Consider the following 26,715-nt stretch of genomic DNA (forward strand, 5'->3'; position numbering starts at 1 on the left):
AGTTTGTTTAAAAAAAAAAAGAGTACAGAGGAATAAAAATTGTTTTTTTTAACCTTATTTTGTTAATAAATATTTTAGTGTTAGGAAACATATTTTTTTTTTTAAATCTAACCCTTTTGTCTAAATAGGCAGGGGGTCAACGATGATTTGCTTCAAAAAGAAGAGGATTGTACCATAAACCCTCAGGTCCTACCACCACATGTGTAGTTACCACCAGCTCCCTGAGCACGAGGTGGGGAAGAGTCCCTTGTCCTTGGCATGAAGATGGGGGCATTACAAGAGAGCAAAGTATTTCTACTCCTCTCTTGAAGAGCCTCTTGTCTTAGAATACGTGGGCTGGAAGTCTTCAGGTAGCAGAGCTCCATGCTGGCTTTGTAGGTAGAATAATTTTTTATAGTCTTATAAATTTAGTAATAAATACATTAAAAGTGAAAAAAGTACCATTCCGATATGTCTTTCAGACATTAAATAATGCCTCTCTACATCTAATCCAATAACTGAATCAGATGAAAAGAACTCGTAATGAGAGAAAATATCCGGACAAATTCTTTCTTGCACTGCCAGAGAGCTAATATTTGCCCCGCAGTGCAGTGTTACTGGCAACTGAATCACGTGATTCTCAAACTGGATGAGTTAAACAATCTCAGCACTTCAGTGCCGATTATTGTAATTAATTTGAGCCCTGTATCTCTCAAGCCCCTATATCTGGGAAAGTGAGTGCTTTGACATGAAGAGTGCAGCCAAGCTCATCAACAAACTATTTGGTCACAAATTGAAATCCTTAATTATACGTGAGAAAGTGAAAGGGGTATTTGAATAAAGCTGCCTTCCACCTGGTACCTGAAAATAAATATTTCATGAGACTGTCTCATAAAACTCACAACAAATAAAAACAAACAAACAACAAAACGTGTTTCATATAAACATGTTGCCACTATTATTGTGATATTTTCCATAGCTACCCTTATTTGGGTCCTCATACTTCTCTTTCTTCTTTCCAGGCACGTATTAATTAATGGACCCTATCAATCTTTCCATACGTTTGTCATGGCATGAGAAAATATGTTCTTTCCAACTTTTCCTCTAATCATATAAGTATGTAACCTCTCTGAGCTCAACTATTTATCAATGTATGAGCACCGGAACATATGAGCTTTGTCTGGGAACTCTGGTCATGTACTAAACTGATAGCCTCTATAAGCACTCAGTCTGCTTATATACTGGCCAACTTTTACAATGCAACTAGTTTACCATCAATCTGTGGAATAAAATCTATTGCTTTTCTGCTATAACTGTTTTCTGGGGACTCCGTAAGGTAAAGCCAAGAGAGCTTTACAATGATGAGAGAGAAATTCCCCAAATTGCCAACTTTTTTTTTCATAACAATTCTTTTATTTGAAAAGAACAGCAGAAAAAAAAGATAAATTAACAATTCGGTCATACAGGTGAAAATCAAAAAATTAGAATATACTGCAAAAGTCCAATTATTTCAGCAATTAAACATAAAGGGTGAAACTAATATATGAAATAGGAAGCCTTTGCAGGTGTTTTGGATTAATTAGCTGCTTAGTCTGAGGGCTCGTTTCCACTGTTGCGGTGCGGAATCGCCTGGATTCCACTGCTGATGAAATCGCATGCGGATGCGATTCCCCATGCGGTTTTTGCATAGGTGAGGGTATATGTGATTTTAATCATGTCACTGCCTGTGTGAATTTACATCGGTACCTATGCAAATTTGCAGCAAAAAACGCATGGAGAAAACGCATGCGATTTCCCTATTAAATACATTGCATGCGATTCACATGCATTCCACTCTCAGGCGAAATCATTGGCTCTCTTGTGCGTTTTTTCACCGCTGAAAAAAAACGCACATCACCAACGCAACAGTGGAAACAGGCCCATCCACTTACATACCATGTGCGAATCCGCATGCGTTGGACGCATGCGGATTTGCGATAGTGGAAACGAGCCCTTATACTTTGAGCCTAGAATATTGAACATGTTCACAATATTCTAATGGTCTGAGATTTCGATTTTGGGGTTTTCATAAGCTGTAAGCCATAATACTCAAAATGACAACAAATAAAGCCTAGAATCTTATCTTGCTTTGCATGCAATGAGTCTATTTCATATATTAGTTTTTTAAGTTGTATTGCTGAAATAAATGGACTTTTGCACGATATTCAAATTTTTCGAGATTCACCTGTAGTCAACAAGGCAGCTTCTGACAGATTATTATTAAATTACCAACGAGTCAGATAATAGGAGGCATTGTATAACAAAGCATAATCAAATGACAGTTAGCAAAGAGCTAGGCCAGGAAAAATGTCAAACAAATGAGCAAACTCAGAATATATAGAACAAAATGGAAGTCACTTCTTCATACACCTGTATAACTGACACCTAATATATAGTTGCATGACTTTATGAAAAAAATAGTGATAGCCCATGGTCTTGCTGATCAAACACTTATACAAAGTATAACAAAAACAGACACAGACACTACCTAGAATATACCAGAAATGTAGCATGGTGTATCAGCTAGATTAATTCTTACTTCCATCATGCCTGTTGACGTGCTATGAGTTGCCCCCTACACCAATATATGCAATATGCGCAATACTTCTCAATCACAACAAACTCAAGCCACAGGGCCCAAGTTGTAATAAATGTCTCTACTCTATCCCTTTTTAAGTGGGTAAGTTCCTTTATTTCCATAGTTCCCTTGATTTTCTCAAACCACATCTGTTTTGAGGGAGTGTCTGGGGATCTCTGTTTCACCGGAACACATGCTTTGGTAGTGTTTAACAGATAACAAGATAGTAAGGGTTTGTAGCCCTTTTCTACAAAAGTGGGGCTAGGGGGAGAAGGAATGATACTGGTTTCCAAGGTAGTGTCACGGATTCGCTGGCACCATCCGCGCAAACTCACGAAAATCGAGCACACAAAGCATGAGTCTTAGCATGTTTTAAGAAACCAGTGTTTCTCTTTCTGCCCAAAGCCTCTGCTCTGGGGGAAGTGGCACGGGCCAGAAACCAGACCACCGGTCGTAAATCTCTTCATGGACCTGAGATACAATTACTGCACGTATGCTGATAGGGAAAATTACTTTTAATTCACATTGGAGTAAAAGAATAGTCATCTTATGCAAATAGATGCTAGACATGTCAAAGTTAACAGACAGGCGCTAAACCTGAGCTGGAGGTGATTGAGCCACAAAACCTTTATCTAGCATTTTCTGGCCCCGAGATCTCATTTACTCTGAAATTAAATATAAAAATGTATACGTGTCTAGTCTCTGGGTGAAGTGAGGACACCAGGAATACGCCTGTATTATTCTCTGCAGGTTCTGATCAACTGATGCTGAGATATGACCATTTCAGGTATTTCATATTCTTTTCTGCTTAACATGACAGAGGGTGGAGCTGGGACACGTAGCAGAACTGCCCATCTCCCATTACCACCCCCCCCCCTCCAGGGGAGAAAGAGTTAAAACCTGCTGGACACAGGCTGAGAGAGAGAGTCACTATTTTGGTACATTGCGACTATATATGAATCAGATTCCCAACCCCCTCATTGCACCTCCAAGAAATCTCAGAGTGTGAGTCAGGAATGGCATGAAGAACAACCAGTGTTTTATACCAGCTCAAGAGGAATTTGAAATTACACTATTGCACTGAGACATTCATGAAACTCTTGTGCAACAGAGAACAGACCCTTGATTGTCAACCTTTTAAATTATATATTCTACTTATGAAATGACACTAGTCTACAGAGTAGACAAATTATATTACTAATGGACATAAAATAAATTTTTGAAACCCTTCAGCCCAGCCTGACAAGCCTTGTACACCCCCTGTGGTAAGCCATGAGCAAAACACATAGCTTTTATCCTTCCCCTCTAAAATCTGCAAAATCTGTTGTCTGCTCCTTTTTACTGCATAACCTCGGCTTCCTTCCTCATTCGTTTTGTTAGTTCATTTATTATAGTACTTGTTTTGTTTTGAAAAAATGTGATAAATTCTAGGAGACGTACTTTCGTAGTTGTGATGTGCAGAAGCTATGTCTGGAACAAATTGGCTTGGGTTCATCTTCCAGCCCGGCTCTTCCTCCTAACAATTGGCAAAGAAAGAACAGTACAAGTTACAAGTATAAGCTCAATTTTACAGATGTTTTAAAACAGGAGAACAAAGAGAGAACAGCGTATGGTTCGATCCGGGAATTTTTTCCACAGTAAAATATTCCTTGTACTTTTTCCTCGCTGTGGACAACAATATATTTGTTTGGAATATCTGATGGTTTAATATTGACTTTCAATGTTTTTAGCTATGTATTGACTTTTTATAGAGCTGTTTCTCAGACTGAGAGGCAGAGATAAGAGGATTGCCGGCACCACCAGAGCGGGGTTCTCAAATGTAGGCAGTATCCACCATTAAACTGACAGCCTGCTAAGGGTCAAATAGTAAGAGGTTGGCAATGAAGAAAAGAAGAAGCAACTGGCACCACTGAAATGTTTATTAAATTGTGCAAAATCATCTCTTCAATTTAAAATATAGAAAGCACAGACCTCGTGGATGAAGGGGTGGTGAGTGCAAGGCTCTGGTTTACCTAAAGGCCATTTCCCTCACAAGCGTTTCCTCTGAGCCAAGTATCACATCAGGCGTACCATGCCATGGCGTGATACTTGCCTCGGAGGAAGGTCTGTACCTTCTATCTTTTAAATTGATGAGGTGATATCACATTTGAGTAAAAGTTTCAGCAGTGCTGGATGCTTCCCCTTTTCTTCATTATTTCTCAGATTGATCAATCAAAATCCTTGATAAAGGCATCTGCTTTACTTTTGCATCAGTTTTGCTCCAGTTTTCCTTGCACTGGTTTGGTAACTTTGACCCCAATTCACAGCCTGTTTGGAGATACTGGATGTCTCTACTTGGACCAAGGAGAAGTTAAGTACCAATAGACAAGAGTCATGTCAGACATGAATGTCAGACAAATTTCCTTTTTTCAGAAGTGGAATGTTATGGGCCCTGTACACAGTACAAATCAGGGCCTCTCAGGTGCCCCTCTGCAAAGTAAAATTTTGGGCTTCCCCTGTTGGGCCAAGTCCTGTGTTCAACCTTTATTTCTGTGTTCTGTTTGCAAGAAAGTAACATGTACAGTATGTGTCACAATTGGAGAACTCCCCACTCAGGAAACTCTACTCTTTGGTGGTGAGTGTAGCTTAGATTGTAGAAAGTGAGATGTGATAATCACAGCTTTTGAGGGGGACGAAGAAGACATTTAGACTGTAGCCATTACATTGTTTCCACCACTATGGCTGCAGCTACTGAATAGACACATACTGTAAATGGTCATGGTGCAACAAAACAAGCTTTTAGAGTTCCTTCCATATTACTGTGAAATGTAGGTTTCAGTTTCTAACTCAGCATAGCATTGAAGGGTCTGCCCACAGAAGCTTAATTACAGCATAATGTTCAGCAATTATGCCTACCGTGGAGAATGTAAATTTGTTTGACCTTGACTTCATCTAGGCAAATGGCAGAGTCCTGTGCTGTGCATATCTAATCCACCCATCATAGGCCACTGCGAACTGCATTTCATCAATTTCTTCCATAGCAGTTACTACATCATATTAATAATTTTTTTCATTTATCCTTGTTTGAGCACAGCACAGATGTTGTCCATATGATGGGTTCCCACAAGCAACTTTAAAACATTCAAAAGCACCCCTGGCATGGACATATTTAAATATGCTGGCCAGTCTGCCAACTCCTGTGCTACTATCCTGGTAGTAGGACTGTACCACTGCTTTTCAGGGGGTGTTTTGAAAATAAAAGAAACCTTGAGAATTCCACATAAGAAACTATACTAGTCTAAATCCTGTCAGTAAAGGCCCGTACCCATCTCGTAATTTTTCTGTCAATTTGTCTGACGACCAGCAATTTTTTGAGCGATGAGCGGTCGTTTGCATGATCTCGGGATGTGGGTACAGGCACATGAACCTCGTTTAGTGTCACGTGGAGATAACGACCGCCACGTCAGATCGGCGATGTCTCTCGTGCAAAGTACTGTGGCCGCTTGAAATCTCAGTCACGCCCATCCCGTGCCGCCCGTGACATCCGGCAGCAGCATGGATCGGAGATCGCTTATGATCAGGGAGCTGTAGCTGGATCCATCTTCCTTTGTCATGAGGTGAGTATTCAGCTTAAAGGTGTTAGAGCCATCAGATTTTAATACCTACTGTAATTTATGGCTAAGTATGAAGTAAAAAAAAACAATTACAGTGCATTTACTCTGTGATAACTGTATGTATGTGTACATATAACAATTTTTGGCCATAGTACCCCTTTAAGTCATATCTTTACCTGCAATCATTATGAGCATGTAAGAAAGAAACCACATAAAAGCCAGTTTGCTGTGGAAGTGCTGCTACAAACAGATGTTGCCAAAATTCGATTGCACCTGCCTGCAGTTTGCATAATATAATTGGACGGTTGTTAGAGGTAAGTGCAATTAACTTGAATTATAGAGTTATTTGAATCACCCGTTGCCACTAGATCACTATAGAAGTTTCATAAGAATGTCATTTCTTTGGAAACTAACTGCAGTTCTATGGTTAAGGCTGGCTAAACACCCAACATTATCTTAGATTTGTTTTCACTTATTAGTGATATAATGGAGAATAACATGCCTGACGGGGTGACAACCTGGTTCTCGAGTCGATAAGTGGGAAATAATAAGGGTTCAGAAGTTCAGGCATGGAGAGCACTGATGGCTGGTAAGATAGATACCACGTGACATCGCACAGATATATGACTCATGTGCAGCACTGTGTACATTTCATTAGAGCCGTGCTATTTTATTAGGGCAGCATATATCCTGAATATCTGGATCTGCAGGGAATTAGCTCATAGGGGTAAGCTCTATTTTCTAGAACCGCTTGTGATATACCTCAGTGTTATTATTACAGCTCCTTCAGCTTAAATCCTCACACATACTTTATTACTTGTCATCTACTTTGTATACACACACGGGAGAGCATATAAAAGTGTTTCTTTACTGCGTTATAAATTTTAGCAGGTTTTAGGTATTACTATGTCTTTTGTACCAGTTGAAGTAGTCGTACCCCGTTAGTAAATGTCGCTGATCTAAAGCTGCCCTGAATGTATTTCCAGCACCTCTGAAATCTCTGCAAATGACACATAACCCTACTTACCAGATCATAGAACAAATAGCTCCTTTCCTGGGTTGCAATGCTTGAGATACATTATTACATAGTATTATTAGCCAAGTCTTCTTTTTCCTTTCTTCTAACGGTTACAGCAAGAAGTGCTTCCTGAACATATCCGACACTTCCCCAACAATGTACAGAGTACAGCCATTATAATTATTATTAATTTAGAAAGCACCAACATATTTCATGGCGCTGTGCGGAGTAAGTTTCTGGGGTACATAGTAATACAGACATTGGTGTGTACGAAATTTAGATATTGGTACTTAATACAGAATTGGTAGACATAGTGTTCCCATAGGTTCCCATTAACAATACAATCCCACAGACAATCAATTGTTTCCGATCATCTTTATGATCGATTGGAAACAGTCGGTCATGCCCACTAACAGCCAAAAACATTCTAACAATTTGATCCTATTAATTTAATTGATCCAAAAACAGATCGATTCCATTAATCTGATCAAAATGATTACCAGGTTTTCAGCCGTTAGTGGGCATGGGCGATCGTTTCTGATCTATCATAACGATGATCAGAAACACCAATCCTCTATGACGTCATATAACTAATGGGCACTCTTAAAGTGTACCTGTTACGCTCGGTGGTATATTCTCCACAGTCAGCACGACATGCATAACCTGACGTGAAGGAGACACACACGCAAGCACAGGGAACCAGGATATCCCCAGTTGTAGTGGAGGAGAGGACTGACTCCCGTAGGAGATGTGGCGCACAGAGCAGGCGTAGACCCGAGCAACCACAAACAATACTTAAATACAATGGATACGATATTCCTAGCGTATTACGATTACAGCTATCAATGAAGCTACAAATGACTGACTAACATATGTATATATCGGCGATGAACCGATATATAACATTAGCAAGGAACGCTAGATAGTAACTGGAACAATACAAGAAACAGGACTCAGAAGGATTTGCTACTTCTACGCAGAAGTGAGCGTAATCCACGCAAGGTAACAGGAACAGGACTCAGAAGGATTCGCTACTTCTACGCAGAAGTGAGCGCAATCCACGCAAGGTAACAGGAACAGGACTGAACTAACTAAGCACGGGTGATCACGATACGCGCAACCTACCAAAACGTGCTGGAAACTGACTGACTGAACACAGGATATAAACAGTTCAAGTACGTATATTTCAGCGACACTGATGTATTAACGTAACACGAATACAAGGAAAATAACAAACATGCTAGTATGCGTATATATTGGCGATGAACCAATATATGATGCAAGACTAGAAAAGTAACAATTACTGATAACAAGAGCAGGACTGGAAGGACTCACTGACCCCTGCGCAGGAGTCAGTGCAGTCTACACGGACAAGGAACGAGGGGGCCCAGACAGAGTAACAGACTGATCTGAAACTATGATAGCACGTGGAGCCCTGCAGGAAGCAGATGTTTATACTGAGGTCATCCAATGGGAGCAGACATGCAGATTCCCACACAGGTAAATAGTAATTATTCAATCCTGAGCTGGCCAGAACTGCAGAGCCACTGCAGATGGAATCAGCAACTAGTTTGAGTGCAAACCAAACTATGCAAGCAAATGCATGTAATGACATCAAAAACTGCTTGCCAGTAAAACTGCAGCCAGCAGTACATGCTGCAGACATGATCATAACAGTACCTGAGACCAAAGAGGTCTCAGGTTTTATACTTACCCGGGGCTTCCTCTAGTCAAAACACACCAAATAATTGTACAGGTAAATGTTTACACACACTATGTCCTAAAAGACCTAACCTTTGTGTACACAAATGACTATGTAAAGTCACTCATTGATCAGCTGGTCTGAAATTAATTTAGGCTCACCAGTAATCAATAGGTCAATCACACAGATAGTGTATGCAAACGATAATACTGACAATGTGAGGGTCACAAATGCGTAGACGTCAGTTAATTCACCATACACTTAATATATACACATAAAGTGCAGTTAAAAGCACTAACCATGGTGAGAGGTCCTGGCTTATTTCCCCCAAGCCCCCCCCCCCCCAGTGTATGTATACATCAACCACTTAGGCTGGTGCACTGGGGTATAGCTACTCCCACCAGTGGCATGAATACATGCTGAGACACTAGTTGAGTTCCAAGTGGCTAATGGAGTACTAGTTTGCATAAATCGTGAGGTATGGTCAGGTGCAATGTGACCATTACCTACAGGTAGACCCCAAACTCCTACATAGGAGTATTTTGCCAATGGAATTCCTTCACAGAAGGTGTAATGCTGGAAATAAGGTAAGAGGTGACATATATACAATGCTGATGTTTTTCGACTAGAGCTAGTTTCACTCTATATAAAATAGAACCTCGTCAGGAAATAAACACACGGTGTATGAAAAGTAATAAATAGCCCCCCCCCCCCCCCCCCACCACCATAGAAAATCCCACAGCAATATGGCCCAAGATAGAGCTCTAGACATAGCTTCCTCTAGTCCCCTTGAGGCCGCTTGGTCCCTCGCTGTCCCCCTGGGCCGCTCCTGTCTCTCACTGGATGGTCCAGTATTCTGGCCTGGAATTGGAGTCGGGCCACGCATGCGCGACGAAGCGCAGCTCGGCCACAATATCTGCTCTCCAGCAGGAGACAGGAGCGGCCCGGGGAGACGGAAAGTGACCGAGCAGCCTCCAGGGGACTGAAGGAAGCCCCAGGTAAGTATAGAACCTGAGACCTCTTTGAATTCCTTTAAATTGACAAATGTAACATCTTAAAATGTATAGCAAATTCCAATACTCTTAGAAAAACACCCTTTCATTTGTAAGATCTAAAGACCATTCCATCTAGCAGGATACAAATTTGATGCAAAGCATATACTGCTTGGAATTGTGCCAGGCAAAATCAGCAGGAAACTCATCTGACCGGCCCAACTTTAAACTACAGTATGCATTATATTTACATGCAAGCTAGCATCTCACTGACAACCTCTAGATGTCTAAAAGGAAAAGGAAGTCATAGATAATAATAATATGTAATGCAGTAGACTCTCGTTATAGTAAATTCTGATATCATAAACTATAGTTTATAATATCGTGGCTATAGTAAACTCAGTGCCAAGGCCATGGCCATGCCTGTGTATGAGTATACAATGTATGATCCATTCTGATATAGTAAATTACTTGGCCAGGTCTCTTAAAGTTTACGATGAGGATTTTACTGTACTATATCTGAAGCAATGCAACCCAGAGAAGGTACCAGGGGAGTAACTACAGGGGAGCAGCCCCTGCACTTGCAGCAGGGCCCAGAGCTGTGATCAGACCCCAACTACTACTTCACTCCCTCTAGTAAAGGGGTCAATCCTTCAGATCAGGTTTTATTGGGGGCTATACAGATGGAAATCAGGTAAAATCCCTGGATCAACACCACTGGGAATTACCCAGCGATTGTAGCCATCAATGTCTTTCAACGCAGATATAGAATTTGCCATAACTACTTTCTGTGGTAAGCAGTTAATAAAAAAAATCATCTAGTCCTTAGTAGGTTCTAAAATTATTGAAATCTAACCGCAGGTGTAAATGAACACACAGCAGATCCAAGTTATACTTTATTTAGCAAAAATGGACCAAAATGGAGAGTTTGTCTGTGAAAAAACTAAGGGCACACAACTGCAGCTTCACAACCTTACAGCTACTTTCAGCCAGGGCCGGTTTAAGGGGCCCTGTGGCCCTGGGGCAAACTGTAGCATTGGGGCTCCCCAGCGCAAAGCTTCTCCCTCCCTCATTACCCCTCTGCTTCCTCGGGGCCCTGCAAGTATAATAGCAGCCAATTACCTATTAGTCCGGCAGGTGAGCGGACGGGCAGTGGCTGCACTCTGAGACACACTGTCTCCCTCCCACTCTATGACCCGGCGCGTCATGTGTAAACACACGCCGGGTCATAGAGTGGAAGGGAGACAGCGTGTCTCAGAGTGCAGCTGCTGCCCGTCCGCTCACCCACCGGGACTAATACGTAATTATGGTTGCTATTATATCTGCAGGGCCCGGGGGAGCAGGCAGAATGCAGCAGGGTCGGTGCAGTGGGGGCCTCAGCAGAGGTCCGGGTCTCGGGGCAATTGCCACCTGCCCTTTGCCTCTATGGTAGTGCCGGCCCTGCTTTCAGCAACTCACTTTCAGGTTTGGTTAATGTGAATGAGAGCTTAAACTTAATTTGGATTTTTACTGCTGCTTGTTGTGAGAAGAGCAAATGAGGGGTGATTTCTTTCACTTCCTGTTCTAGCAGGAAACTGCTGAATCTCTCCAACAAGGACAGTGACAGACCGAAACAAAACTTTTTGTGTGTGTGAAGATTGAAGTATTATAGCCATCCATCAAGTTATTACTGTTGTCTCTTATTCCCTTTGTACCAGGCTGCATATTAAACCATAGATGCATAGTATAGTCCCAGGGCAAAAAGAGAGGGAAAGTAAACATCCAAAAGGAGTTATTTTCCTTTCCACACCACCCCAAAGTACAGTTTTGAGAAATGTTAACCCTTAGACTGCTGTGGACAACTACATGCATTTCTGTGTTTCCGCATTTATACCCCAGGTCTAAAGGTGTTTTAGTACAAAACTACTTGCCTGCCGTTGGCATCTATAGGTGCTTTTGGTTCATCATATCCTTTTGCCACGGACATGTAAAAGCATTTAGTAAAAAGTTTTGGCTCTACTTTATTGAAAAATGCAAATAATTCTAAGCTGATGCACAATTATGCAAATGTTACTGCAAATCTATGTAGCTTTAAAATGGACAACACAAATGCTTCCACCACAAGATTTGATTTGTGCATTTAACATTTTCATAACAATTAGCTTAATTTTGCATCCCAATACCGTATTTATCAGTCATCTCATATTCATTTGCATGGCAGTGCCACTCCCTCCTGACTAATGTAAATTTTGGGACATGACGATTTGGGAAAGACATTTAATAAGTCCAATTCAAACATAGCTGGCACTGGTGTGTAGCTTTTTAAAAAAAAAAAAAAAAAAAAAACCCCAAAAACTGGCAGTCTGAGGCTTAAAGATTTTGCAGCCGACACTTTTGCTTAGTGAAGAAAAAACACATACATTAAAAGTTACAAATATTAATCTTATTGTATACTTAGTCTGACAGAACATCACAGAATTCTACTTAAGCATGGAAGGAATTCATTTTTTAAAGGACACCTGAACGGAGAGGGATATGGAGGCTGCCATATTTATTTCCTTTTAAACAATACTAGTTGCCTGGCTGTCCTGATGATCATCTATCTTTTAGCCATAGACCCCGAACAAGCATGCAAATCAGCCGTTTCTGACTAACGTCTGACTGGATTAGCTGCATGCTTGTTTCAGGCATGTGAGCCAGATGCTACTGTGGCCAAAGAGATCAGCAGGACTGCCAGGCAACTGGTATTATATAAGGAAATAAATATGGCAGCCACCATATTCTTCTCAGTTTAGCTGGCCTTTATACCGATTTTACACTTGCATTGGAAATATGTGATGTGCTACCTTGTTTTACTGCAGGGTAACGCAACGGCAATGCCAGGCAATGGGGCTTAGCACACTTACCGCATTGTGACAGAAATACCAATTGGCCTCCGAGCCACTGCAAAGGCAACAGCGCTTTATCGGCTGGCTTGCACAGCGACGCAGCGGTGGCAGAACCAATGTAAGTCAATGGGTGATGCAGGAATTTTGAAAAATGTTGGTGGCGGCAGTGTGGCACACGCGTGGAACGACGGGAATACAACAAGGAAACCCGGGAATCCCAGTGACGAACTTCCTGTCCAGTGGTAAGTACGTCACTGGGCGAGGGGCATGCAGGGGGCGGGGCTATGCATATGACCCTGTTGACGCACTCTGCAAAAGAGTCATATTAGTCAATTTGTGTGGTGCGATGATGCCGGGGCATCGCACCGCAAATGTACCTATCTAGTGTGAAACTGACTTTAAGGTCCAAGTGCTGTATACCCTAATTCTCTACACCCCAGAGAGGATTTACTCTACAAGCCCTGAAAGCACGTAATACTTTAGAGCTGTAATATAGTGAGTATGCAGTTCTGACACCAACATTAAGAAGTGTGAATCTGTAACGGCCTGTTTCACATGATCACCTCATACCTAATTAATATGTGAAAGAGAACAGCTAGGTTAATGAATACAACAAAGGCTACATGAAATCATTTATCAGAAGAAAGGAAAAGGACATCAGACAGGCGAGCCCCAGTGGTGAGATGGATGTCAGAGGTCATGTAGTGTAGACACATTTTTTATGGAGCAAGTATATGGAAAAAGGCAAGGTGCCAGCTGCCAATTTGTTTCATGTCACTACCATTGTTACAAAAACACATTTATGTGGAAAAGTGTATGACAACAAAGTCCTAATAATAATGCTTTAATAATCCTAGTCCTTTGAGGGAGATGTGTGGAGCCGGTATTCTGTTATTTCTAGGGCCGTAGGGGAGGTGGATGGGGAGAAGACTATAGTTACACATTGATTAAATGCATATTTTCAGAGATTGCCATCAAATTGTAACCACATCTTTCCTCTGACCTGCAGAGCCCACTTTCTCTACACTTTGGCAGCACTTCTTCCTCCTCCCCTGAGCCGGCATTGCTTCTATAGCCAGCGTGTGTCATTCACTGACTGTGCACTGAGCTAAGTGACACAGTAACACTGACTGCAACTCAGCCAGTCACATCATAACTACGATATGCAGCATATTTTATCATCTCTGGACAGTTCCCCATGGCTAAAGTCACAAATCCTGCACTAATCTGAGGATTTCATAAACAATGTAGTACTGTGCGTAACATTTTATGTAACAATTTTTCAACCGCAGCAGCTTGTTTTACTTTAGGAAAAACAATATAAGCAGGCGGTTCCAGTAACTTAGATGAAGATTAGGGAAATCTACAAGCAGAGCTTCGCATGGGAAGGCAGGGGAAAGTAACTTGTCATTCTAGCAGAGGTCAGCATCAAGTTAACTAGCAGAAAAGAAATCCACTTGTGAGTAGCTCAGTGACTGTAAAAGTGTTCTTGTCTTTGGAATGATTTTCACGTCTTTACTTGGAATCTTTAAAGAAGGTGGTGCTATACCCACATAAGCCTATTTCATTTTATTTAAAATTGTGTCTGTATTTGAAGGATAATAGCGCTTCAGAAGTAATGCAGATTTTAGCTGCTGTCAAGTTTACGCCTTGTTCCCACTGGTTATTGGAAGGATGCAAGCGTTTTCCTGGGTATTTACTACTGTATGTGATTTGCTGTTATACAGAATAGGTCATACATGCAATTGCGCCAAAAATGCAGCAGGCAATGTGTTTGCGACTCAGCAAGGCCTCTTTTACACTACATTCGATTCCAATTTTGATGTGATTAAAAAAAAGTCCTGCATGCTGCATTTTTCTTCTTATGTTGCTAGCATCCAGTGAAAATAGCAAATTGGAATTGCTATTTGCAGTGTGAAAGAGGCCTCAGGCCTCATTTCCACGGATGGCTGAACTGCTCGTTTGTGGAGCAGTGCAATCTCCTGGCTGCCGGCCACAAGGGTCATTTGGATGCAACAACATGTGACCAAATGGCAGTGTTTGGTAACACCTTGTATGTAACGTTTGACACGTGGCAGGAAATAGTCTCTTGTAGGTTCTCTACTCTCTGCAAATGGGGGGGGGGGGGGGGGTCGTATGTCCACCGGTCACTGCCTGTCAGCAGAGGCCTAATGCTGGGCTAGTGGGAAAAACCAGATTTGTATGAGAAATTTGTATGAGAAATAAGATGTCAGAGTGATTCCCCAATCATGCGGTATGAAAAGCAGAACAGATCACATGCAGCAGTAACTCAACTTTACTGTATAATGATTTGGACCAATGAGAATCAAGTAAAACTTGCTTCAGGTTCGATACTTACCTATGGAGACGGAAGGTTCCACATCCCATAGAGTCTTCCTGGTCCTTTCCACATCCTGGCGTTCCACAGCTGTCCCTGCAGGACAAATGCGTCTTCCGCACAGCTGTCCCCCCTCTAGCTGTGTCTTTGGCCTCTTTTGGGCGGGCTTCAGAAGTTCCGTTGGTCCCTGAGTACTTCAGAAGACAAGCGGCTCTGTACTGTACACACTGGATTCCGCACTTAAGCATTTGTAGTATGGAGCTGCTCGTCTTTGGAAGTATTTGGGGACACAAGTACTTCCAAAATCTGCAAAAGGAGGGCCATAGGCACAGGCGCAGATTTTGAATGGGGGACTGCTGTGCTGAAGAAGCAGGTGACTTTATGTCAAGAAGAAAGTGACTTTATGTAAACCCTTTATGGTAAACAGTAGGCCTGAAAGATAAATCGAATTTAAATCGAAATCGTGATCACCAAGATCACAATTTCAGAATCGTCAAAGTGGCGAATATCGCGATCACGTCATTTCCACATGGGGAAGTTTGAAGAAGAGCCTTCAAACTTTCCCAAAGTTACCCAGCCCGCAGCGTTGGACATGCCTTCCATCCTCTATCGCCCTCTGCCGCCTCTTCTGCTTGGCAAAACTTTGGGTTCCTGTATGTCACATGATATACAGGAAGTATGCCGTGCATTCAAGCCTGCAGGAGGCAAAGTGGATAGACGGGCATCACTGGACTGGTGCTTGAAGCTATGTCCAGAACTGATGCAACTTGGGGGACAGAGGAGGCACAGAGAGAGACAGCGTGGGCACAGAGAGACACAGAGGGGGCATAAAGAGAGACACAGAGGGGGCACAGAGAGAAACAGAGTGGGCACAGAGACACAAAGGAGGCAAGAGAGAGACCCAGAGGAGGCATGAAGAGGCAAAGGGGGCACAAAGAGAGACGGGGACAGAGGGGGAACAAAAAGGCACAAAGGGGGGGGGGGGGGAACAAAGCTTGATTTGAAGGAAATCGTGAATCGAATCGAAATCGTAATTTTGGACAGAAATCGCTCAATTCAATTTTTTCCTAAAATCGTTCAGGCCTAGTAAACAGGTAATTTTACTAATAATTTGGTTAGGCTTTGCCTACTCTTTGTTTGCTATTGTTATTATTTATTATTTATATAGCACCGACATCTTCCGCAGTGCTGTACAGAGTTTTTAGTCTCGTCTCTTAACTGTCACTCAGAGGGGCTCACAATCTAATCCCTACCACACTCATATGTCTATGTATGTATCATGTAATGTAAGTATCATAGTCTATAGCCAATTTAGTGGTAAGCCAGTTAAATTATCTGTATGTTTTGGGGATGTGGGAGTAAACTGGAGTCCCCAGAGGAAACCCACAAAAACACAGGGAGAACATACACACTCCGTGCAGATAGTGCCCTGGCTGGGATTCAAACTGAGGACCCAGCTTTGCAAGAAGAGAGCACTAACCGCTATGCCACTGTGCTGCCTGAACTAGTTAACAAAACTAAAACTTTTCATTTATGTAAGGTAAAAAAAAACTTTTTGGGAAGTCCACACATGTGCATAGTGTTTAAAAAAAATGCACTTCTGACATTGCATTGTATTCCAGGGCTGCTGTTCATTTGATAAATTATGCAAGCAAAGCAACCAGCCCACCAGGCAATGTGATGTAAGGAAAGGAATACAGAAATGTGCATGCATGTGCACCGTTTCCCTTTTATTTTGAGACAGCCATACTTGATTGCTTATGCTGTCAGGCACAGTCTTTGTTGTATAGGAGACTATGGGATATGGCGGTTCCTAAGCACTGTGGCCGTTTGAGTGGTGGGTAGCATGCACTGCGTGCTGCTGTGGCAATCCGGTTGTACTAAATGAAGGGCACCATTTTAAAATTTATAAGAAATGACTGAAAGTGAAAAAGCAATATCAGTAAATATACACTTTGGGGAGCTTAACTAAACTATTGGGTTAAAGACGGTGTAAATAAGGTGCTTACTGCTCCTTAAATTAAGTGAAAATGTGCCAAATAAAAATTACAGCTTTTTAAATTCTTTTTTTTAAATATAACATGCATATCCATAAAACTTGTTCCACAATTGCCTCCATAATGTGCTGTTGAGAAACACATGATGCATAGACTAAAAGGTAAGCAATACATACATATCACATATGAGATTGCCCCTGGCCAGGGATGAAGGGAAAACAAACGCTAGCCACTAAAGCCAGTACCAAGAATTGGCATCAGTCTGAGAAATGATTAGTTCCTGTTATTGAGCATTAAACAATTATTATGCTTACACAGCTAAACTAGAAACCATAGTGGTGGCTTCACATGACAGGACATCACTCAGTAAGAGGAGTAACTGACACAATCTATATAATGGCCTGTATATAATGCACAAGGGGTGAAGATTTCTATCAGAGGATTTACTGCAAGCCACCACACTGATGGATCTGGTTTGCTTGATGCTAAACACTGATGCCACATGGAATTAAGTCTTAATGGGGCTAATTTGATGTTTTTGACACACAACATGTGGACCGAATTAAAGTGTGTTACTTGTTAACACATTTTGATAGTGTAATGAAATGATACTGTCCCCTATGGCGGTGCTTCAAATATTCTTGTCTACAAATCTTTCCAGGAATAGGACTATTCCTCCCACCCACTTCAGCTGCCCATTACTGGAAGTGAAAAGGTTATTTTGGGAAATGCAATTGATAACTGTCTTTCGTAGTTATGGAGTTCATATATTTCATATATCCGTAGAAAAACCTTTAGTGCATACTTCATAAAACGTCAGCAATACATTACTGCACAGCCACATCTGATTCTTTTCCCCCCACTCTTCAGCAAATGATTATGTATTATTATTGTTATTGCTGACAGATACTCATCTGGTACCATGAATCGAAGGATGGACAGAAGAAACATTACCTAAAACAGTTCATGTTATTTGGGCACTGACATTCTAAAACTTACAAAAAGGAAAATTAATGACATTGCTGAATAGATCGAACTCTTGTAATGGAGGTTCTGACAACAGCCTATAAAAACTTAGAGAAGAGGAGTGTCTTTCTACAGCAACCAATCAAGTTCCAGCTGTCACTTTCAAGCCAAAATGGAAAACTAACCTAATTCCTAAGGACCCTTTTATACTTAATCAGTTGGTATGCATTAGTGTGCGTTAGTACGCGTTAGTGCGCGTTGGCACACATTTTTTTCCATAGCAGTGCATTGAGAAGAATATTTCAGTTAAGACGCGTTAAGTGTGAAAGGTGCCATAGGAAAACATAGGCATTACTTTGAAAATCAATTTTCTTTCTGTTTTAACTGAGAGCAACTGATTAAGTGTAAAAGGGCCCTAACGTAGCACAAGAACACAATACAGGATGATATGATTAATACAGAAGATGCCTATATTCCCCCTTGCTTTTATGTGCATGTTTGTTGCTGCATTAACCTCCCTAGCGTTCTGGACGAGCAGGACCGTGGGAATCAGAATGCCAGGCAGGTTAAAAGGCACTGAACTGACAACTAAGGGATACATCTGATACTAGGATGCTGTCCCTCTTTAGCTTAACTTACCTTTCTGTGTTTTTGGTTTGATTTAGCTTTGGTCCCATTTCCTGTTATTGATGATTTTTTTTATTTCACTTCAGGGCAGTCGAATTAGTTTTGGCTGAAAGTCCCTTCATCTTCAGCGCCGCTTTCACGGAACATGTGGCCTAGAATGTGCTTATTTAAACTGAGCATTCTAACAAAAACAACCACTCATGGTTGTGTTTTTATGCAGGGGTATTCCTATTTAGTTGGACATAAGGTTCACAAACTCACATTTGCTCAATGCAAGAAGGGTCAGCCATGGCCATTTCTGTGCTCTGTGAGTGCAGCTAAAGATGGAGAGTCTTCTTGCCAAGTTGTTTCGGAGACTGGGAGCACAGGAAGGTAAGTTAACTTGCCACAATAATTTGTGTGTGGGTATGTTTGTGGGGGGGGGGAGGGGGGGTTTACGCCCCTGACTTCTGTTGAAGAGCTATACCTACTTCAGTCTGGAAAGACAATTAGGACAATTCTTAGAGCCTGGGGACACTCCACTTCCCTATGCAAAGAAGGTGGCTGTGGGTTTTACACATACACAAAGCACCTGCTGCACAACCTCTTTTGCAGCACTGCCTTATATGCTGAATGGGACAGCTCTGCATTACACTCAAATGCATGCAGAAGTGCATTTTGAGAACACTCTTCTGCACACTGCATCACACAGTGTTGTTTATGCACTGCCTGATGTTACGTGTTACTGATATCCAATTAGCAATGTGGCACATTGAACACGACTGATCTCTGTCTCTGCAGTACCTAACCTTATTCTATTCCAAATGTACATCAGGGAGATTGCATGGCTGTAGGTTTGATTTTATACAGCTGTAATTAATAAAATAGCCATTATTAAGAAAGGATGTGTACATTCTTTAGGAGGAGTTCACAATATGCACATTATGTAACACAATGCGGCATGACGCAATAATCCCTCTGCACATTATAACGTGTATGTTATTTTTCATAGCATGGCAATTGCCATGGTAACTTGTTCATAAACGCACATGTTATGGAAAAATGCACTGCATAAATTGTATTTGGGTCAAGTGTTCTGTGATGCAGAGATGTGAACACTACGATACAATTGTTTGGGTAGTGCATACGCACAGCAATGCCCGTAGTGAGAGTGCCCCCTTTAGTTCTGTGGGCCCTGATGTACTATATTTCACCTTCATCATGATGCAATAGACAGTGACATTTTCAATATGTCCATTTCCATGTTAATTACCCAAACATGGTTTATATAATTAAAAGAAACAAACAAAATAAAAAAAAAACAACATTATTTATTTGATTTAAAAACAGGGGAAACAAACAAAAAATGTAATAAAATTAGGCAACTTTTCAGCATATTGCAAGAAAAAAGCTGTCAAAATAGGATGTTCCTAGTCATTCCTCATGGTAATAGTTTTTGCTTGCTATGTGCAGAAAATGTGTTACAAATTTAAAGAGAACCCGAGGCAGTTCTTGGGGGCAGATGGGACCCCGAGGTCACGAAAGTGAAAGTGGGCCACTGCGGCCCACAGGAGTGGCGGTTTTTGCGGCTACCTGATCCACTCAGCCCCCCAGATCAGGTAGCCTACTTTTTTTTTTTTAACCACTTAAGCCCTCGGTCGTTTTCACTTTATGCATCCGAGCAATGTTCACCTCCCATTCATTAGCCTATAACTTTATGACTACTTATCACAATGAACTGATCTATATCTTGTTTTTCCGCCACCAATTAGGCTTTCTTTGGGTGGTACATTTTGCTAAGAGCTACCTTACTGTAAATACATTCTAACAATAAGAATAGGAAAAAAACTGAAAAAAATCATTATTTCTCAGTGTTCGGCCATTATAGTTTTAAAATAATACATGCCTCCATAATTAAAACCCACGTATTGTATTTGCCCATTTGTCACAGTTATTTCACCACTTGCATTATGTCCCTATCACAATGTATGGCGACAATATTTTATTTGGAAATAAAAGAGCATTTTTTCCGTTTTGCATTTATCACTATTTACAAGCTTATATATATATAAAAAAAAAAAAATAGAAATGTTTCATCTTTACGTAGATATTTAAAAAGTTTAGACCCTTAGCTAAATATTTATGTGTTTTTTTTATTGTAATGTTTTTTTTAATTATTATTAAACATTTTATGTGGGTATTTTTGGGAGGGTGGGATGTAAATAGTATTTGTTTGGTGTAAATATATGTGTATTTTTTTTTTTTTTTGCATTTAGATGAAGTTTTACTTTTAGGCCACAAGATGGCAACCTTGAGTTTGTTTACATGACGTCACTCTAAGCGTACAATGATTCCTGGGCTACCGATCCGCGTCCGGGAGCATGCATGCATGCGCGCGATCGGCCGCGGGAGCGCACATGTCCTCCTTGACTTAGAACTACGTCAAGGAGGACAAAGTGGTTAATCTATGAGCCCACCTCGGGCTCTCTTTAAAGAGAGAAAAATAGGTGGGATAACTCATGATAAAACGTTTATACATTAGGGTCACATTGTGAAGCCAGCATTTTAGAAAAATATAAGCGATATGTTATTCCACTATGGAGTGGAAGACATTTTAGAAAACGAAAATATGAGAGAAGTGATATTTAATTAACAGAACCATGCTGTAGTCTCTGTATGTAAATTTATGTATTTCTGTTGTGTTTCAGAATTAGTAGTACATTTATGCATGTTGCCTGTAAAATTCCTGCATTGCTACCATCTAGTCTCAGTGTTGCCATATTATCCAGCTTGTGCTGTGTGTATATATATGCTGTGCCCATAAAATCTGATCCACACTTAAAGGGGCGCCATGGCTCTTATGCTTGTGTTGTTACATGTCTGCAAGAACAGCTGTCCTCTTACCTCTTCTTTTCCTTTCCCTTTCTTGCCTTTAGCTTTATCTTTCTCCTTTTTCCCCTTCTTCTTCCCTTTCTCTTTCTTCCCCTTTTCTTTCTTCTTTTTCTCTTTGGCCTCCTCCTTAGCAGCAAGCTCAGCAGCGACCTGAACAGAACAAATGGGAGTTACAAATCACACCCATGTTGAGGTTTCAATAAACAAAACACACTGTTAAATAGCCTGAATCATGCACATTAAAGGGATACTGTAGGGGGGTCAGGGGAAAATTAGTTGAACTTACCCGGGGCTTCTAACGGTCCCCCGCAGACATCCTGTGTTGGCGCAGCCACTGACCGATGCTCCGGCCCCGCCTCCGGTTCACTTCTGGAACTTCAGACTTTAAAGTCTGAAAAACACTGCGCCTGCGTTGCCTTGTCCTTGATCCCGCTGATGTCATCAAGAGCGCACAGCGCAGGCCCAGTATGGTCTGTGTCTGCGCAGTACACTCCTGGTGACATCAGCAGGAGCGAGGACACGGGCGTGCAGGCGCAGTGGTTTTCTGACTTTAAAGTCAGAAATTCCAGAAGTGAACTGGAGGCGGGGCCGGAGCATCGGTGAGTGGCTGCGCCAACACAGGATGTCTGCGGGGGACCATTAGAAGCCCCGGGTAAGTTCAGCTCATTTTCCCCCGACCCCCCTACAGTATCCCTTTAAGGGGAACATATATTTTTAAGCATATTTTTATTAATGTATTGTGCTTAGCACTATACAAAATAAAAATATTTGTAATGTGCAAAATACTGAAGACCACAAATATTTGTTTATAAATAATGTTTATTTAGAGATAGATTCACTTGTGCTTTCAACTGGTGATGTTTTGTCACCAGAGATAATCAATGAATTGTACATGAGTTTCTTTTTATAGTTTGTAGGCATCTTGCAATTAGGCCTATCCAAATCACCGGCATCTGACTGGTCCAGTTTCTGCTCAAACCAAGTTTTATTGTAAAGTGAACTTTTTGAAATTTTAGAAAAAGCTGCTACAGTATATCATATATAACAGTATAAAATATCAGAGCTTATAATGCAGTCCCAAAAAAAGACTACAGTAAAACCTTGGATTGAGAGTAACTTGGTTTAAGCAAAAACTTTTAAGCGCTTTGCAATAAATTTTGACTTGATATAGAAGCAACGTTTTGAAATACAAGCAAAAAAAGTATACATGCGTCACGTCCTCACAGCTGAGCCGATAGTTCTTCTCCCTTTGGCGCTGCAGGATTGTACTAAATCTGAGTGTAGAGACTGTGCAAAGTCAATCCTCAAAAGTAACTGTCATTGGAGAAGTTCCTTGTTAAAGCCACACACAAAAAAAATTAATTCTTATGGGGAAATTTGCTTTGATATAAGAGTGCTTTGGATTACAAGCATGTTTCCGGAACAAATTATGCTCGCAAGCCAAGGTTCCACTGTATGTAAAAAAGAAGCTACTTAGTCATACAAAGAGGTAATGTTTTGGATCAGCAAGGCGGTGCTTCCAAATAAGTCCCCGAATTATAGGAAAGAGTCCATGGCCTAAACTCAAACCCTATCTGAAGCAGAAGAATAAAGATAGATATTTGCCTCAGTAGAGGGAAGCCTCTGGATAGTGCTTCCGTTCCAGTGCACGGTCCCTCTAAGATGCTCGTACAAGGCTTGCTACTGGGTATGCATGGACCATAATCACGCCAGTGCAGTACAGTCATGCTCATACACAACTGGGAACCTGACTATGGAAGTAAAGAAGGTCCCAAACAGCAGCAGTGTGCTCGCGGAAGATCTGGGAGGCCTCTAGCGCTTTGAGTCCAACAGGAAGAAGCCACTACACAATGTTAGCATTATTATTGCTATACAGAAGTTTGAACTTAATTCCTCTACTGTTTCAGTCTAGTTTGACACAGAAAATGTGTTTCTCTCTTTACTGCAAAAAATACTGAAACCATTTTGAAAAGTGGAGGACAAAAGTGGAAATTATCTTTTCTTCACTTTTACTTATTGGTGGCACTATGGGGGCACTTGTTCTTCTGCTGGCAATAGTCATAGCTGGCATTTACTTTCCATCTGGCAACTTCCAATCTACAATCAGCAGCCATGGCAGTAAAATCACCTAGCTAATGTTGTCTTTGTCCCTTTGAGCTGCCAAAACAGCTCTGACCATCTACACATGGACCTCAGAAGCCCTCTTTGTTCTGAGGTATTTGGCACTAAGACATTATCAGCAGATCCTGTCAAACCTGCAGGTCACAAGCTGGGGCATCCATGGATTGGACTTGTTTTCTATCATATCCTATTCATGCATTAGTAAGTCCTGGATGACCGTGACTCTGTCTCCAGCTCATTGGTCATCTTACCCTTAATTACTTTTAGTAGGTACGTAAGTTACTACTACATACCAGGAACATCTCACAAGACTATATTTTGGACACTAATTTGGAGATTATTATTATGTATGTATATAGCATTGACATCTCCCGTGGAGTGTATATAGTCATGGGATGCTCAGACCCAGCACAATTTAGCTTTTGACTATTCAAACTGGAGACTCATGAGTGATCAAGCACTAGTAAATGAGCTAGACCCAATAACTTTCAATTGCCCTGCCTCCCTTGTTTATGAAATAACGATTAGAGGAGTCCATGGGAGTTTAATGGTGACAAATATTGTATCAAATGAACGGATAGTCACATGTCATTGTTCATGAACCGCTTACCAGATAAACTTGCTGACCGACCACAGACCAGCAATACAGCATTCATTGCAGTTCTGATGTCTCTCCTCTGTCTTCTCATAGGAATCAGTTCTCAATCACTAGGCTCAAACGCAGCCGTACATAGTATAACTCCATTTATTAAATGTAAAAAATTATAAAATTGCACTCACATTCGGTAAAATCATATAAATCAATATTCCCGAGTGGCTGCCAGCATCCCGCACACTGTGTCCTAAGCTCCGCCCTAAGCGTTTCGGCCCACGAGACTCATCAGGGGCTAATGCATTACGCCAGACCTGTTACAAGTGAGGGACAGTCTCTGTGTGGAAACTGGGATCTTATGCCAGTTTCCATAATACTTCCTGCTCCCCCATATACATTGGAGTCTTATTCAGACACATTCCCACCCAAGGGATACCTCCAGTTAGGAGGGGGAGAAGATTGGAATTTTTTCAGTCCACACATAGAATTCTGATCTACACAATTTGCAATTCCATATTGGTTTAGTTTTATGTCTGAGGTGGATGGGTTATCTATTCATTTACCCTCTGGACGATAATCCCAAGCTGAGCTCAGGGTAAGCCGCCGCAGAGGATTTCTCAGAGCCTGGTGGGCCTATTTGCATAATTTTTTTTTGTTGCACGCAGCTAGCACTTTGCTAGCTGCGTGTATATACCGATCGCCGCCGCTCCGCGCTGATTTGCTGCCACCCGCCGTGCCGCGCCGCCCCCCCCAGACCCCGTGCGCAGCCTGGCCAATTAGTGCCAGGCTGCGCTGAGGGGTGGATCGGGACTCCCTCTGATGTCACGACGTCGTTGACGTCATCATGATCGTCGCCATGGCGACGGGGGAAGCCAAACAGGAAATCCCGTTCTGAACGGGATTTCCTGTTTGCTTTGATCGCCGGAGGGGGTGGGGGGATGCGCTAGGCTAGCTACATGATTAAAAAAAATAATAAAAAAAAAAGTGCTGCGCCGCCCCCTGGCGATATTATTGTATCGCCCAGGAGGTTAAGCACCAAGGAGATTGTATGATCCTTAACCACTTAAGAACTACGGTGTTAAACCCCCCTAGTGACCAGGCCAATTTTGACTAAATGGGCCACTGCAGCTTTAAGGCCTCACTGCAGGGCCACACAACTCAGCACACAAGTGACCCCCCCCCCCCTTTTCTCCCCACCAACAGAGCTCTCTGTTGGTGGAGTCTGATCACTCCCCCAATGTATATATATTTTTTTATAAATATTTTTATTCTTTTTTTAAAAAAATAAAACTGTGCATTTTTTTTCTCCCTCCCCATCAGCCTATCACAGAGGTTCGCTTCCCTGTGTCCCAGGAGGACAGCCGTGCCACGCGGCTGTCCCCAGTACAGCCTTAGATCACAGCGCTGTACAGCCTCCGAGGAGCGATCACAGCTGAGAGACTCTTCCAAGCGGAGATGTGCGCGCATCAGGGGGCACGCTCTCCTGCAATGCCCGTAGGAAACCATTCACGCCAATTGGCATGGAGTGGTCCTGGGGCTGCAGCCGCATTCATGCCAATCGGCATGGAGCAGTCAGCAAGAGGTTAAAAAAGAACTTTGAGCTCCTCTGAAATACCCACAGTGGAAATAATACTTTATCTATTTGTCACGAGCCGAACAACTCCTGAGAAAGTGAAGTGTTCTTCACGAAACTCGTCGAGCCAAGTGCTTGGCCTTGATACATCATTTTCTCACAATATGATATGGTATAATGCCTGATGATTGTATGAAGTGTATATACCTCTAATCATTCAGACAAAGATTGTATTTAACCTGACAAGCTAATAAGCTGTATTTAATTAATAGTTCATGGTTCATGCTATATATAATAAGCAATTAATACATTGGAAATCGTGGGTTCTATTGCTTTTATAAAATAATGTGTATTGTTTATATATTTTAATGGTGAAATAAAGGATGTTTTTTTATATGCTGAATAATGACGTGACCATCCGTTCATTTGATACAATATTTGTCCCCATTAAGCTTCCATAGACTCCTTTAATCATTATTACAATTTAGCTTTTGTCAAAGTTGCACATAGCTTCACATCTGCCCATTTTTCTTGCTTCCAACATATGCCCATTAAGAACTGAATGTTCACTTGCTGTCTAATATTTTCCATCACTTGAGAGGTGCCATTGTAATGAGATGATATTCACGTTACCTGTCAGTGGCTTTAATATTGCAGCATATTGCTGTAATTTCCTGTCTCCACGAAGGACATAAGGAGAAAATATTTCCCTACCGGAATAAATTCTTTCCTATGCTATCCAAATCAAATAAAATAGGAATTTCACATCAAACTTTCTGCATTTCTCTTAATATTTACACACGTTCTCCCCTCTAAAGCTTTTTTTTCTCTTTTTCAGAATCGAACCGCTCATATGTGAACA

General features: G+C 41.5%; 1 protein-coding gene across 2 annotated transcripts in view; it reads right to left on the minus strand.

The window, feature by feature from the left end:
- Positions 1 to 26,715, minus strand: part of IQCA1 (IQ motif containing with AAA domain 1) — a 249,948-nt gene that overhangs the window by 35,299 nt on the left and 187,934 nt on the right. For both annotated transcript variants that reach the window (XM_068245328.1, XM_068245329.1), the window contains exons 8-9: positions 21,580 to 21,717; positions 4,037 to 4,112 (exon numbers count right to left, since the gene is read on the minus strand). In XM_068245328.1, the coding sequence (XP_068101429.1) occupies positions 4,037 to 4,112; positions 21,580 to 21,717 (214 nt within the window). The remainder of the gene's footprint in view (positions 1 to 4,036; positions 4,113 to 21,579; positions 21,718 to 26,715) is intronic.

The sequence above is a fragment of the Hyperolius riggenbachi genome, chromosome 7, assembly GCF_040937935.1.
Source record: "Hyperolius riggenbachi isolate aHypRig1 chromosome 7, aHypRig1.pri, whole genome shotgun sequence".
In the NCBI taxonomy this organism is placed as follows: Eukaryota; Metazoa; Chordata; class Amphibia; order Anura; family Hyperoliidae; genus Hyperolius; species Hyperolius riggenbachi.